This window comes from Lutjanus erythropterus, chromosome 2 (assembly GCF_056507025.1).
Source record: "Lutjanus erythropterus isolate fLutEry1 chromosome 2, fLutEry1.hap2, whole genome shotgun sequence".
NCBI classification, from domain to species: domain Eukaryota; kingdom Metazoa; phylum Chordata; class Actinopteri; order Lutjaniformes; family Lutjanidae; genus Lutjanus; species Lutjanus erythropterus.
In genome coordinates, this window is record NC_139318.1 from 46,294,783 (window position 1) to 46,309,396 (window position 14,614).

Consider the following 14,614-nt stretch of genomic DNA (forward strand, 5'->3'; position numbering starts at 1 on the left):
CAAAATATTTATCTAAATCTTTTCTTCATTTTATTTTTGTAATATCTTTTCTGAACCTTTCCAAACCTTTATTCTACAATTCAAATTACATTGCGGATTTAAAACAAAACTCACATTTCCATTAACAAAACCTTTGCTTGCATCTGAAACAGCAAGCTTGCAGAATATACTGACATGTAGATAAAACATATTTCTCATTTACATGTACAAAATACATTTTACATTATAAACTTTTCAAAAACAGTTTTTGCAATTTGTAACAGAACAATAAACAGGATTTAAAAAAAAAGATTTCACAAAATAAAGTCAATTTAACTAATGAAATAAAATAATAAATAATAGTAGGGGTTGATAATTCAGCTAAGGAGCTTTAAGCGTAGCAACATTACACAGGATTATAACTTAAGACTTTGACATGGTTTCATATAAATCACATAGAGAATGATTTACTTCTGAAAGTATCTTTAAGGATGATAAATAATGTTTAATTTCATTTTTAAAACAGACTGTGGAGGATTTAGATGCAAAACTTTCGGAACTTTCAAACTCTCAGACGCTTCCTGAAGCTTCAGACCTCATCAGTCACGTGATTTCTCAGAAACAAAGTGTGCAGGGAGCAGCGCGGGGTTGCCAGGTCTATGATTTTCCCGCAGAATTGTCCTATTTTTAAAATATTGTAGCGGTATGAAAATCCCGTCTACTTGTTTGGTGGACCTACTTTGCATGCATATTCAATCAATAGAGACTATAAATAGAAATACGTTTTTAATGAAATGATTTTATTCATACCCAAATCCTACCAAACTGACACAAGATAAACACGTACTCACACAGACCTGGCAACCCTGGAGCAGCGTTACAGTCCACTGACAGCCACAGCCGTCAGTCGGACTGAAGTTCATGATAACATGATGGAAATAAGACTTAAATTAACGTTTTTGGAGAATCTGTTCCTGTGTTTGTGTCTGCTGACTGGACTCGAACAAGCAAACGGTAACAAATGTTCACTTTACAGTTACGTAGCGTTAATCTGTCAGTGATAAATAGAAAACGTCTCTCATATTCATAATAGGGAAGTTATCAAATTATCTTAATTTTAAAAATAAACATATATGTGTTAATACAGATTATTCTATAACAGCAGCTGATCCTCCACATACAGAGTCTTCCTGGTTCATTTGGTATTTATCATAATGTGAATTTGTCCTAAACTGAAAGTGTGCGTTTTTCTGATTAACATGGGTGGAAACAGGAAGTCAGTGAAGTTTACACCCAAGAAAACACAAACTTTAAAGGTTTAGATAAAAAAAAGACATTACAAACAGCGTTTCAACGTTGATTTTTAGTTGAAAACTGCGGTTGATATTTGATATTTGAACGTCTCTTAAAAAGCTAAAATGCGGTGACAACATTAACAGTAAATCTCAGTGTTGTCTCAGTAATGTTAGCAGTGCTAGCAGCAGCAGCTGCTCTCCTTGCAGGTTAATGTCCGTGTCTGTGCTGAATGTGGTCACATGTTGCTCCGGTCCAGTGATTATATACCAGTTTATTCTGTCTCACTCTACATTCAGTGTTATTTCTGTTTTCTATATCAAAACGCTGTCAAACTGAACTGGTTTTATGAGCTGTCATCTGTCTGACTTCTCTGATAAAAACATCCGGGGTCGTCTGGACCATCGGGGCAGACATGCTTACAGCGTACAGTGAGAGAGGCTAACATCTGATGGGGCCGCAGCCCCAACTAGTGGTGGGTGGCTGCATAACATCTTAGAGGCAACAGGTAACTGGCGTTGTGCATGAATAAAATATTGATAAATAGTTTTGGTGTCGTCTGGTGAGGGTGGCGACGTTTAATCATGTAGTCGACTAATCACACACATCCGTAGTTGTGAGCAGTTTGTTGTAGAAACTATTTTCTTTCTATTAGAAAGTCAGTAGTTCTGATAGATTCTATTAAAGATGGATATGTAGAACTACAGGCCAGAGGAAAAATATGTATTTTTGATTTTGGGGTGAACTGTCCCTTTAATGTTTGACGTTGGCTCCAGCTTCCAAACAGTGAACGACTGATCAGCTCCATATTACACTATAACATCGTATAATTATCATGAGAAACGTTTACGGAGGAAAACATATGATGGTCTTGGATTGTCGGTTCATGTTCATCACAGAGAACAGTACGATTTTCAAACACGTCCAGAAGAATAAAATTAATTTATTAGTTTCTAAGGATCCATATTAACTAACATCATGATGTCAGATCGTCTTCCTGGAGTCCAACTATTATTATTATTAAACAATCCACATGTTTCTATTTTTCACTGACTTTGTTGAAATCAGATCAAAGTAATGTTGGTCCACATTAAATAACTTTATATCTGTTTTCAATCAGAAATCTGACTACTGACTAAACTGCTCATAAACTGGTGTTTGAGTTATTGTGGTGGTCTGTAAATGTGTTAACTGACTTTCTTTCTAACCTGATGACTCTGCATGTGAACACACTGATTGATTTTGTCTTTCAGGTTCAGCTGACGTCAGAGTGACAGAAGGAAGTGAAGCTGTTTTACCCTGTTTCATCAAACCTGAGAAGAACATCGAACGAGACGCCTTTGTGTGGGAGAAAAATCGTCAGAAGGTGTTCTTGTATAAGAACAGGCTTCATTCCAATAACGGCCTTCCAGGTCAAGACGAGCAGTTCAAAGGACGAGTATCTCATTTTCCTGAACAACTGCAGTTCAGTAATGCCTCCATAAGGATCAGGGATACAAAGCCATCTGACAGTGGAACCTACAGATGTGATTTTTCACCTGATGAACCAAACAGACAAATATTCTTCATTAAACTTGTTGTTGGTGAGTTCTTCCATTAATCAGTTATAAAGTCACCTGTTCATTTCACAGACAGACTGGTTCAAGTGTCCCAGATGGACTCAAGTTAAATTCTCATCCAATAATCAGAACAACACATCTGGACGAGGCCCTGCCCCGAGGACGAGGGCTGCAGATGAGCTTCAGCTAGAAGACACATAAACATTAAATCTGTTGAATTTATTTTTCCTGTCTGACAGCGTTTATCTGTTTCAACTGTTAAACAAACAAACAGATAAACTGATGGATCATTTATGGACCAAAACAACAAATCAATAATGAAAATGATTGTAGTCAAGATGCCAGAATTTAAAAACTTCAATACATTAGCAGTGTACAAAAAACAATAATCGATATCACTTTTGACACCACAGCAAAAACAGCTTCAACACACCTATTATTATTATTATTATTATTATTATAATCATTATTATTATTATTATCATCATCATCATCATCACTGATTATGTTAGTATATATATATGGTATATGGTCCACACAAAAACTGAACTCTGATGATGAAAGTTAAATATTTTTCTATTCTGTTCTATTCTATTCTATTCTATTCTATTTCTATATAGTTGAAAACCAACACTGACTGTCTGTGACCTTTGACCCCTCAGGCAGCACTGCATTAAAAACTGCATTAAAAACCCTCATCATTGTATAAAGGACACTACATGGACTCAGGAAAACCGTTGTCAGTAAACACAGTTTGTCTCTGCATCTACAAATGAAAGTTCAGACTCTACAATGAAAAGAGAAAGACATATATCAACAACATCCAGAAACACTGCAGACTTCTCTGGACCTGAACGCATCTGAGATGAACAGTGCAGTAAAAATTCACCAATACTGTTTCTCTGAACTGTCTCTTTAAACAAGTCACACACGTCTAGGAGACTCTATGTGATCTCCTTTTGATAAATAATGTAATATCAAAGTAATTCACTTTCATTCATTGAACCTCTGCTGGATCTGTTTGGACCCCCTGGGGAGGCCCACCTCCCACTTTGAAAACTTCTGTCTCAGACTGTTTCTTGGCACTGAGTGTTTACCAGGCAGTTTAACAGATTAAACAGATGAGATATAACATGTTAATTAATGAGTCTTGCAGAAGCTGACAGGTGGATTTTTTTTTTTGTTCAGCAGACACAGACTTGTTTCCCTGTTTCCAGTTGTTGTGCTAAGCTAAGCTAAGCTGAGTCTAGTTTTATATTTAACGTACAGATAAGAGAGTGATATAAATTTCCTCATCTGACTCTCTATCATGAAATGAATAAGTATAAATCCCATCGTGTCTATTCTGAGTCCTGCATGTGAGTTGTTATAAATGTGGTTTCATATGTGAGAACTTCCAGCTGGTTTAGAAAGTTCTGAGTTAACAAGAGAAGTTGATGATCAGCTTTGTGAGTCTCCACAACAACAGTGTTAGTCGTAGTAAAGCCAGATAACTCAAAGATGTCCTGATTATCTGAACTTACTTCTTGAGACAGGCCTCTAATGGATCTGTGTTACAGATATTGATCATGATTGATCGTCTTCTGGAGGCAGTTGTATCGTTCAGGATCAGTGGATTGGTGACTCTCTCACAGCAGGGTAGTAAGGAGGCTCTGACAGATGTGTTTTCTGACTCTTTGACTGTAACCCATCCAGGACCGACACAAACCAGTCTCATGTGTAAATGTGCTGCCAACTTCAGATAGTTTGTCAAATCTGAGACGTCTTTTAAATCAGTCTAATAAACAGTCACATGTTTCAGTTTTTCTCAGTGTGACAAGTTGTTGATATCTGACATTATTATGTTTCTGTTTTTCCTTTCAGATTGTAGTATCATAAGAGACAGATCAGAGGAAAACATCGGAGGTGAGTCCTGATTGTTGTTGTGTCACTTCCTGCCTCTCATAGATTCATTAATAGAACTGAGTGTTACAATCACTAATCCCTCATTGTGAGTGTGTGAATTGGCTCCACAGGTCTGATGTCAGTCAGAAAAACTTCAATCTTAATTCAAACTGAAGATAATTAAATGTGTCTGAATCACTGTGCTGAACTGACTGGGATCATTCTTCTGTGTGTTGGACTGATTACACATCACTTACAAACCAGAGACTTTTACAATAAAGAAACATGTTTTTACTTTCTGTGAATTTAAATGAAACAGACAAGAAGGTTTTTAAAATGTAACAATGGTGACTAGAAATTATATTTTATGTGTACTTTCAACAAGTGTGTGACACGTCTGGATTATTGGTGTTTTCACAAAATATTAACACAGTGAGATTTTTGATCAATAATCATCAGTAATGTGGATATAAATTTTTAACACAGATAATAGAAGAGCTTGAACAGTCTGGTAAGTTTAGACAATTAAATCTGTTAACTGTAATTCAGCCTTTAAAACCAGGAAAAGACAAAACTTCTCACACGTCAAGATATAAAGATATCTCAAATCATAATATCAATATAATCTTGATATATCGCTCAGCCTTAGTTCCACCTAAAACATGAGTTACCTGCACTAAAATCAATGCAGTATATTGATCAGTGTGTATTTTATCTTTAATGATTCTTTGACGTGTAGAAAACCACATTACAAACTACATCCACTCAGTTACCAGTTAATGAGGTTCACCTGTCAACAGCTCTGTAATAAATCCTACTGTCATCAAGTTATAATGTTCACTTTGGTTAAAACTATTTAAGAGAAAAGTTTATGCTCATTTTGGAGGCTGTAGTTTGTAGCGCTGTTGAATTTTAGTAATAATAATTTTATTTATCTTCAGCTTTTCAAAACTGAGTTACAAAGTGCTGTAGATGAAACAGAGCAAAGTAATAAAATAATATTTAAACAAAGTTTCAGTTAGAAAAGCAAGTATTTCAAATAAAAATACATAAAGTGAGTAAAACAGGCAGAAAAATAAATGAATAACAACCAAAATAAAATAAATATAAAAGCATCTGAATCAGGAGTTGAATGAGTTAAAAGCAACTTTATACAAATGTGTGTTTATATGTTGTGTGTTTGTGTTTGTTTCACTCAGTTTTACCCTCATTGATTTATAATAATCACTTAATTTGTTGTAAAAATAAAGTACACTCTAATGAAATCTGTCTCAAGCTTCTAACTGAAGGAGTTACACACCACTGAAGACTCTGTGTTTCATATTTTATGACACATTTTTGTATTACAACAAGCAAAAATAAGGCTTGATTTATTTTAAAGACAATGTTTGTACCACCATATTTAGAAATATTTCTATGTTTGTCCAAACCTCAGTCACATTACAACATGTGATTGAGACATGAACTTTTCTGTTTCTCTCTGTTCCTGTTTTTCTCTTAAACATGCTGTAATCCACATACAAGAGATGTGAAAACTGCACAATATAACATGTAAAATGTTCCTGTTTGTTCTCTGTGTTCACAGGTGCATCTCTAAAACCACTCATCACATCACTTGATCAATCAAGAGACGAAGCAAAGCTTCAGTGTGAAGTTCAACGTGTTTCTCCAAAACCTAAAGTTGAGTGGCAGGACAGTTCTGGAAACATCCTTCCTGCTGAAGAACCACAGGTCGCAGAGAGAAGAGACCGCTATGACATCATCCTCCAAACTACTGTGACCAAGACTGACAACTATCGGTGTGTCGTCACACAGCAGGAAATCTGCCATCAGGTTTCTGCAGTGACCTTTGTGTTCATCCCTGGTGAGATTCTTCCTATTAGTATTTTTATTATAAAATTAAATTTATAAAAATGTGACACTGGTTCATCAATCAACTGTCAAATTCACAGGATTAAATAAACCACATTAATGTTTCTGTTCAATCTGATCAAGAGACCAAAATTATCACCAACCACCAAACAAATGCAGATAAAATATTAAAGTAACTGACAGATTTGTTTCACTCATCAGTTAAAAACACAACATTAATCTATTGAGTTTCTGGTAAAATCTGAATATTCACTAAATATTTAGCCGGTGGACAAAAAGTAAATTTTGGATCCTGGTCTGAACGCAGCTTTCAGGAACATGAACATCATGAATCATTTCATCAGTTTTGTGCAGCGTGACACAAGTTATTCCATATTCTAACATAAAAAGCAGATGTTGATATCCAGCTGTGGTCAGCACTTCTTCACTGCCGTACATGGACTGAAGGTCAGTCCTGATCACAGTCTCCTCTGTTGTATTTGACCTTGTTATATGTTGGTATATATGTGGTTAATAAGTGAAGATTTCTGCATCACCAAATGAAAATGAGTTCCAGCACAAACTGATTCTTCCACACAGTTGATCTTGTTGTTAGAAATATGAGCACATACTAACTACCAGGTGTAACTGTGGAGTCGCTGATTGAACCAACTGACAAAACTAGTTTGATACAGAAAACACAACATATGAGCTGCTGAGTGAGTAGAAGAGGTCAGAGAAAATGATGAGACATGACACTGGTGTCAAATGAGTTCAAGTGTGAAAGCTTCACTTGTCAAACTATGATGAGTGATAATGACAACATGAATCATCAAACATCATCACAGATTTTAACTCACTCTGACTGAACATACATGAAATGTTCAACACATGGAAAAACTTTATCTTCTTCAATTATTTTATTTATTAAACTGAACTCAAATTAAAAACTAAATGACAAACAACAACAACAAATGATATGATCAGTTTTCTGTTCTGGCAGCATGAGACTGATCATATGTGTCAAAATCATTGAGAAAGTAGTTGCACTCCAACTTCAAAGCTACCTTGAAAACAATAATCTCTTTGAACAGTTACAATCAGGGTTCTGCACTAAACACAGCACAGAAACTGCCCTGGTCAAGATCACCAACGACCTCCTCCTGGCAGCTGATTCTGGTCAGCTCTCTCTCCTCATCCTTCTAGACCTCACTGCTGCCTTTGATACCATATCCCATCAACTCCTCATGGACCGTCTTGCCAGTATTGGAATCAAGGGCACTGTGTTCAAATGGTTTACATCCTACCTTTCTGACAGATCACAATTTGTATATATTCAGAACTATAAATCAGAAAGCACCACAGTCCATCACGGAGTTCCACAAGGTTCAGTATCGGGGCTCCTCCTGTTCATCATCGACCTCCTCCCTCTTGGCAATATCTTCCGGCATTATGGTATTCATTTTCATTCCTACGCTGATGACACACAGCTCGACGTAGCCACTAACCCCACCTCTACTTTCCCCCCTAGTACACTCATTGCCTGCTTCAAGGACCTCCAGACATGGATGACAAACAACTACTTGAAATTCAATAGTAAGAAAACTGAGCTGCTCCTCATTGGTTCCAAATCCACACTCTCAAAAATAAACATCCACTCACTTTCCATAGCTGATGCCCCCATACCCATCAGACTACGCCCTGCCTTAACACAGCACTCTGCTGAGATCCTTGTCAATGTCCTGGTCTCCTCACGCATGGACTACTGCAACGCAATCCTAACTGGTATCCCTAATAAACTCATCCACCAACTTCAACTCATCCAAAACTCTGCAGCACGGATCATTACCTGCACAAAATCCACTGAACATGTCAGTCCTCTGCTTATTCAGTTACACTGGCTCCCTGTATCACAACGCATCAACTTCAAAATCCTTCTGCTAACCTTTAAAGCCCTTCATAACCTGTCACCCGTCTACCTCACAGAACTCTTACACACCTACAGTCCACCTCGACTACTTCGCTCTTCATCTGCTGATCTACTAATAATACCACCTGTTAACCTCAACACAGTGACCTTGAGTGTCATGAAAGGCGCCACTAAATAAAATGTATTATTATTATTATTATTATCAATATGTGTTTATCACTGAGACTCAGTTAAAACCTGATAACACAATGACTGCACATGCTTTTAAAGACCTTATATTTCATATTTGGGAACAAGTTTTTATATTATTTTAGTTTAATAGAAATTATTGTCTACTTATCCTACATGTTATTTTCTGTTTCTTTCTGTTCCTCATGTTTCTCTTCCTCTAAAACACACTTTAATCCTCATTTACAGGCGGAGAAGAAAATTAACAGAAACATTAAAATATTAAATTTATAATCCTGTAATTGTCCTTCATAACTGATGTGTGAGATTCTTCCTCATCATGTTTTTATATTTAAAGAATTTTAATTGTTAATGAGTTTTCATTTTCCAAAAATCTTAATGTCTTTAGACTGAACACAAAGTAAATTATGATGAAGAAATCTGCAGAAGTTGAAAATGTTTGAAACTGAGTGAAAACTTGACTCTGATCCTGAGACTCTGAGACTCCACTTCATGAATCTACAGAGATCAGAGGAAGAATGAGAGCAGAGGTTCACAAAGTGCAGGATTTAATGTTAAACATCATTATGAGACCAAATCACTAATCTGTTTTCCTGTGTGTCCCTCCATCAAACACTCGCTTCATAAACTGTCAGTCAGTCATCAAAACTTTGTGAACCTCTGATCTGAAGGGAAACAACAGAAAGAACTGGAGAATTTAATGAACTTAAATTAGTAACATGAACAAACCCAGGAACAGATTTATAAATGACTGCTGTGAGCTGAACCTGAGGATCAACATGAAAACTGAAGCTGACAATAATATTCTTTTTATTATTGATTGATCCGTTGATTATTTTCTTGATTAATTAATTAGTTGTTTGGTCCAGAAAATGTCAGAAAATGGTGAAAAAATGTTGATCAGTGTTTCATAAAGTCCAAGACGACGTCCTGAAATGTCTTTTGTCCAGAACCTAAAAATATTCAGTTTACTGTCAGAGGAAAGAAACCAGAAAATATTTACATTTAAGAAGCTGAAATCATCAAGAGTTTTGTCTTTTTCTCTTAAAAAATGACTCAAATCAATTGATCAGTTATTGAATCAGTTGGCAATGAATTTAATAATTCACAGCTAATCAATTAATCATCGGTGCTTTAATGAAAACATGAAGACGAGGACGATTTAGAGACTGAAGTCATTAGAATCAGAGACATTTCTGTTCCACAAGTGAAAAGAAAAAATGTTGTGAAAGTGAAGAATTATTGTTCCACATGTTCCACCAAAATCCAGCGAGGCTCTCTGAAGGTTTGATTATCTGTAGTTGTATAGATTAGATAGAGAACTTTATTGATCCCAATGAGAAAGTGCAGCAGCAAAGTTCCACATGAATCACATAAGAAACAACATAAAGACACTGTCACAGGCCGACTGTGAGACTGAGACACAAACAGGAGACACACAAACAAACACATGTTCTCAATGTGGAAAGTCAGTAGTGTCGGGAGTGGATGAGTGAAAATGTGCTGCTGGATGTTTTGCTGTAAAAACAAAGAAAAGGAAAGCAAAGACACGACACAGAGGTGTCCAGGTGTGTCCATGCTGCTGATGAACCTCCCAACAGGTCTGCAGCCCTGGAGACAGAAAGCACAGCAACAGCAGAGTCGACCAATCAGAGGAGCCCAAACAACACTCAGACATGGAGAGAAGATTTTAGTCAGTCAGGATTTTATCATTTTATTGAACTGAACTAGAAACTGAAGTGAAAGTAAAAACTAGGAGCAGACTTTAACTCTAAATATATACAGAGATAGTTCCTGGAAATAATCTGATACCATGGAGGCACATAAAGGATTTGAACTGGAGTTTTTACTGGACAGTTTAAACTTGGAATTAGTGCTAAAATCAGATTTGATTATCAGTTCTTATTCAGGTTGTAGCTCCAAGTTTCAAACATGAATGATGATTTTCTAGTTGTAGTAATTGTGAGTATTAAAGCAGCATGTATGTGGAGAGACGTGAAACTGTGTCTCAGTCTGTATGTGAACAAGAATCTCTAAATATTCTTTATAGCCTTTTATTAATGAGTTTAAAGTCTATTTATCTTTAAGAGCGTCATGCTGCATAAATCCAGACTGTGTATCTCTCCTCTCATTGTGCTCCAATAACTGTAGAGTCGACCCTCCACCAAGAAGCTCATCATGATTTTAATCTGGACGTCACTGAGCAGCAGTCAGTGGTGGAAGAACAACTCACAAAGTAAAAGTCCTGCATTTAAAAGTCCACTTGAGTAAAAGTACAGAAGTATCAGAGTTACTCATGTTTTGTTGTAATATGAAAGTAATTAGTTACTATATACGTCTTATAAATGTAGGAGAGTAAAAAGTAAAAACAAAAATACCAGAAGAAGTATAAAGTAGGGTTAAATGTAAATACTCATGTAAAGTCCATCAGATTTGTAGTTTTCCAGCTCAGTGAATCAAAGTTATCTGAGCTGCATGTTAAGATGAAAGGATGGACAGACAGATGGACTGTATTGATGACAGATTGAGAAATTCCTGAAACTGTGATAAAGTAAAGACGTGTTTCTAAGACGTAATCCAGAGTCCATGGTGTCCTGGGCTCAGTGTGTAGAGAACCTCGGCTGTAGACAGATTGTCACACACATTTGCAGATGTCAGACACAGCAGCAGTTTAACAACAGTCACATGTAAACAGGCTGAAGTGGAGGTGGCAGGACAGTGATTCAAACAGTCTTCATACTGATGAGCAGCACGTCTCAGAAACAGGACCATGCTACAACATCACCCTCCTCACTACTGTGAGCAAAACCAAAACCAACCTCTGAGCTGTGAAGACAAGCAGGAGGAAACTGGACATAAGATCCAAGCTGACATCACTGTTCCTGCTGAGATTCATCCCAGTGGGGTTTGAATCTGCAGGAACATCAACACCTTTAGTTGTTCTTTGTGTGGACTGTGAGCTCCAATCTGCTGTTTATCATCTGCACTTACATTCTCACTCTGACACTAACTTTATCTTCTCTGTTTCAGGGCCACCTATTGGATGGATTGTTGGTGGTGTAGTTGCTGCAGTTCTTCTCATTGTTGTTGTTCTTCTAGCTGTGACACTGTACAAAGAATACAAGAAATGTAAGTTTGAATAATTTATTTTATCAACATATTCATGATGAACAAACAACACAACACATTCTTTATGTTTCTTATGTTTAGAGTCTTGACAGATGATTTATTTTCTCATTAATCATTCTGTTCATATTTACAACCAGATTATGATGAAATCATTTGGGATTTTCTGAAATATAACTTTGTGAATTAGAAGTGTCGGGGTCCAACCACAGTACGTGTGAGTCACAATCACCTTCTCAAACCCAACATGTATTTGTATTTTTTTATTTGTATTATTTTATAGTAAATCATTTTTTATATTTTTATTGTATTATTGTATTGTATTTTTTTGTATTTGTATTTATATGACAGTATCGTCTCTTCAAGAGTTAAAATGCAAAGACAACATCAACACAAAACACAAAATTGTTTAATCATTTTAATATTTTGTTCAGTTGTCGGTTGAAGGACGATTTTGATTAGTTTGAAGGCTTTTCTCCACAGTCAAGTCAAATTTTACTGGTAAAAGAAATACTGACTGTGTTTAGTTGTTCAACAAGCTGTTTGACTGTTTGATTTGTCCTCAACTGCTCCTGTCACCATCATGTCACGGAGCGATACTATGAAATCCACGCCCACCGGGAGAATAAATAATAAATAATTATTAATAATAATAATGATAATAATGATAATAATAATAATGATAATGATAATAATAATAATAATGATAAATAAATGAAGTAGGAGAGAGAAAAAAATCAAAAGGGGGGATAATAATAGTAGTCAAAAAAAGGGGTAATCAACAAATTAATTAATTAAAAAAAATACATATGCAGACATACGGAGTGCAAAGGAGACAGCAGGTGCATTCGAGATGATCCAGGCCTGCGCAGAATCGATCGGCTGTGATCGCCGCACAATGCATGCTGGTTAGATTTGTGTCCGACTTGATCCCGACTTGCTCTGACGTCACGCACACATGGGCAACGGTAAGCTCACGAGATCGAGGCGGCCGCAGTTTGTAGAACCAGGCGCCACAGTCGCTCTCCACCGACTACAAACGCCTGGCTGTCGCCTGATTGATGAGCTGACAGGCTCTGATTGGCTCTTAATTTTGACAACAAACACCACGTGTTGTATATAATACTACTTTACTAACTGTAATATTTAACGCTGGATATATTATTCTGATCAACAAACAGATATAGGGATGTCCCGATACAACTTTTTCACTTCCGATACGATACTGATATTGCAGCCTTGAGTATTGGCCGATACCGATATCGATCTGATACAATATCAGCAGGAATCATACATACTTTTATTACTTATTTTGTAGTGTGGAATGTTAGAAAATGCTTCATCAAGTGATGTTACTCAAACAGAGAACAATAGTCAGCAACCAGAGTCACCTATGGATAGAAGTGCTGGAGCGGAAAATGGATGCTTATCAGAGTGCTTATATCAGAGATTTTAGATGCAGTCCGATAAAATCCGACTTTTTGGCTGATATCGGACCGATACCAATATCGGATCGGGCACCCCTAAACAGATATCTTGTGGCTCATAATAATAATTGAGTTTTTTTATATGTGACTTATCAGAAGAACAGTTTCAAAGTGCTGATGTGATGTCAGTGTCTCTTCCTGTATTTTCTCTTAAGTCTGCTTGAAACTGTCCGACTTGACTGCAGTTTTTCGTCTCCACCTCCTGCTGCGGCCGCCTGATCTCGTTTAGTCTCCAGGCGAGACACAATTCATCTCGAATACCTAATGAGACTACCTGAGTTACCTTAATATATATATATGTGTGTGTGTGTGTGTGTGTGTGTGTGTGTGTGTGTGTGTGTGTGTGTTCATGAGGTGGGGGTGGGGGGCAGATGCTAGACCCAACCATCAAGAGAGTAGACCTGAGTCCCTGTTGTGGCAGTAATGTGACAGAGGCGGGCCGAGACCCCCAAACCCAAGAGACAGGGTCTTAACTGGAATTAGAATATAATAGGAGAGAATGGTGAGGCTGGTTAGTGGGCAACAACCAGACCCTCAGTTGGGGGTCTGCCCATATTATTCAGCACTTTTTTTCCCCTTCTCCTTTCTCTCTCTTTTCTTTTTTTTTGTCATCTTTATTTTAATTTTTTTAGTTTTTTATTAGAGATGCACCGATCGACCAGCCAGAGACCAGAACCCTGACCAGTGACCGGATGGTCAGCGCCACATATCCGGTTCTATGCCCGTCATTATCAAACACATGCTGTGCATGATGGTCACGTCAGGCCTGCAGCACACATTAACTGTAATGTCACACCCACCACAGTGCTGATCACAGCAGCACACACTCAGACACTCAGACATGAAGTCAGTGTCAGCGACAGACTTCAAGAACAAGACTGACAGTCTACAACGAGACAGAGCAGCTGACGGTGTCACCAAACAGCAGCTTCTCGCTCTTCATGCTAATGTTAGCCAGCAGCAGACTGCTGTTCACAGACTGACAGTTAAAATCTCACCTCCTGTTCTGGCTGAAGAATAAACAACCTGTGTTGATGCGTCTCCTCAAACATTTTCTCATCCAGACTCTTAACTTCTGCGTCTGTTTTTCTCACAGCAAAGTTTTACTGCAGCAAACTGTTGCACCACGTTAGTCTCTGGTTTCTTTACATCTGCTTCCACAGGAGATCACGTGAAATCACATCCCATGAAATCTCACAAGATCGCATTCCTTCTAGTACTATTATATTATATTAATAATATTAATATAATGATATAATAAGGCCTGGCTGTCATCTCAACCACTTTTGGAGAGAATATGTAAGTTATTTAATAGT

General features: G+C 37.1%; 1 protein-coding gene across 1 annotated transcript; it reads left to right on the forward strand.

Moving 5' to 3' along the window:
- The first annotated feature begins 625 nt into the window (after positions 1-625).
- Positions 626-12,052, forward strand: LOC146332317 (butyrophilin-like protein 1). Its single transcript, XM_084741403.1, has 5 exons — positions 626-993; positions 2,526-2,855; positions 4,695-4,736; positions 6,301-6,579; positions 11,716-12,052. The coding sequence occupies exons 1-5, from the start codon at positions 909-911 to the stop codon at positions 11,826-11,828; spliced, it is 849 nt and encodes a 282-aa protein (XP_084597529.1). The 5' UTR covers positions 626-908; the 3' UTR covers positions 11,829-12,052.
- The last annotated feature ends 2,562 nt before the right edge of the window (positions 12,053-14,614 follow it).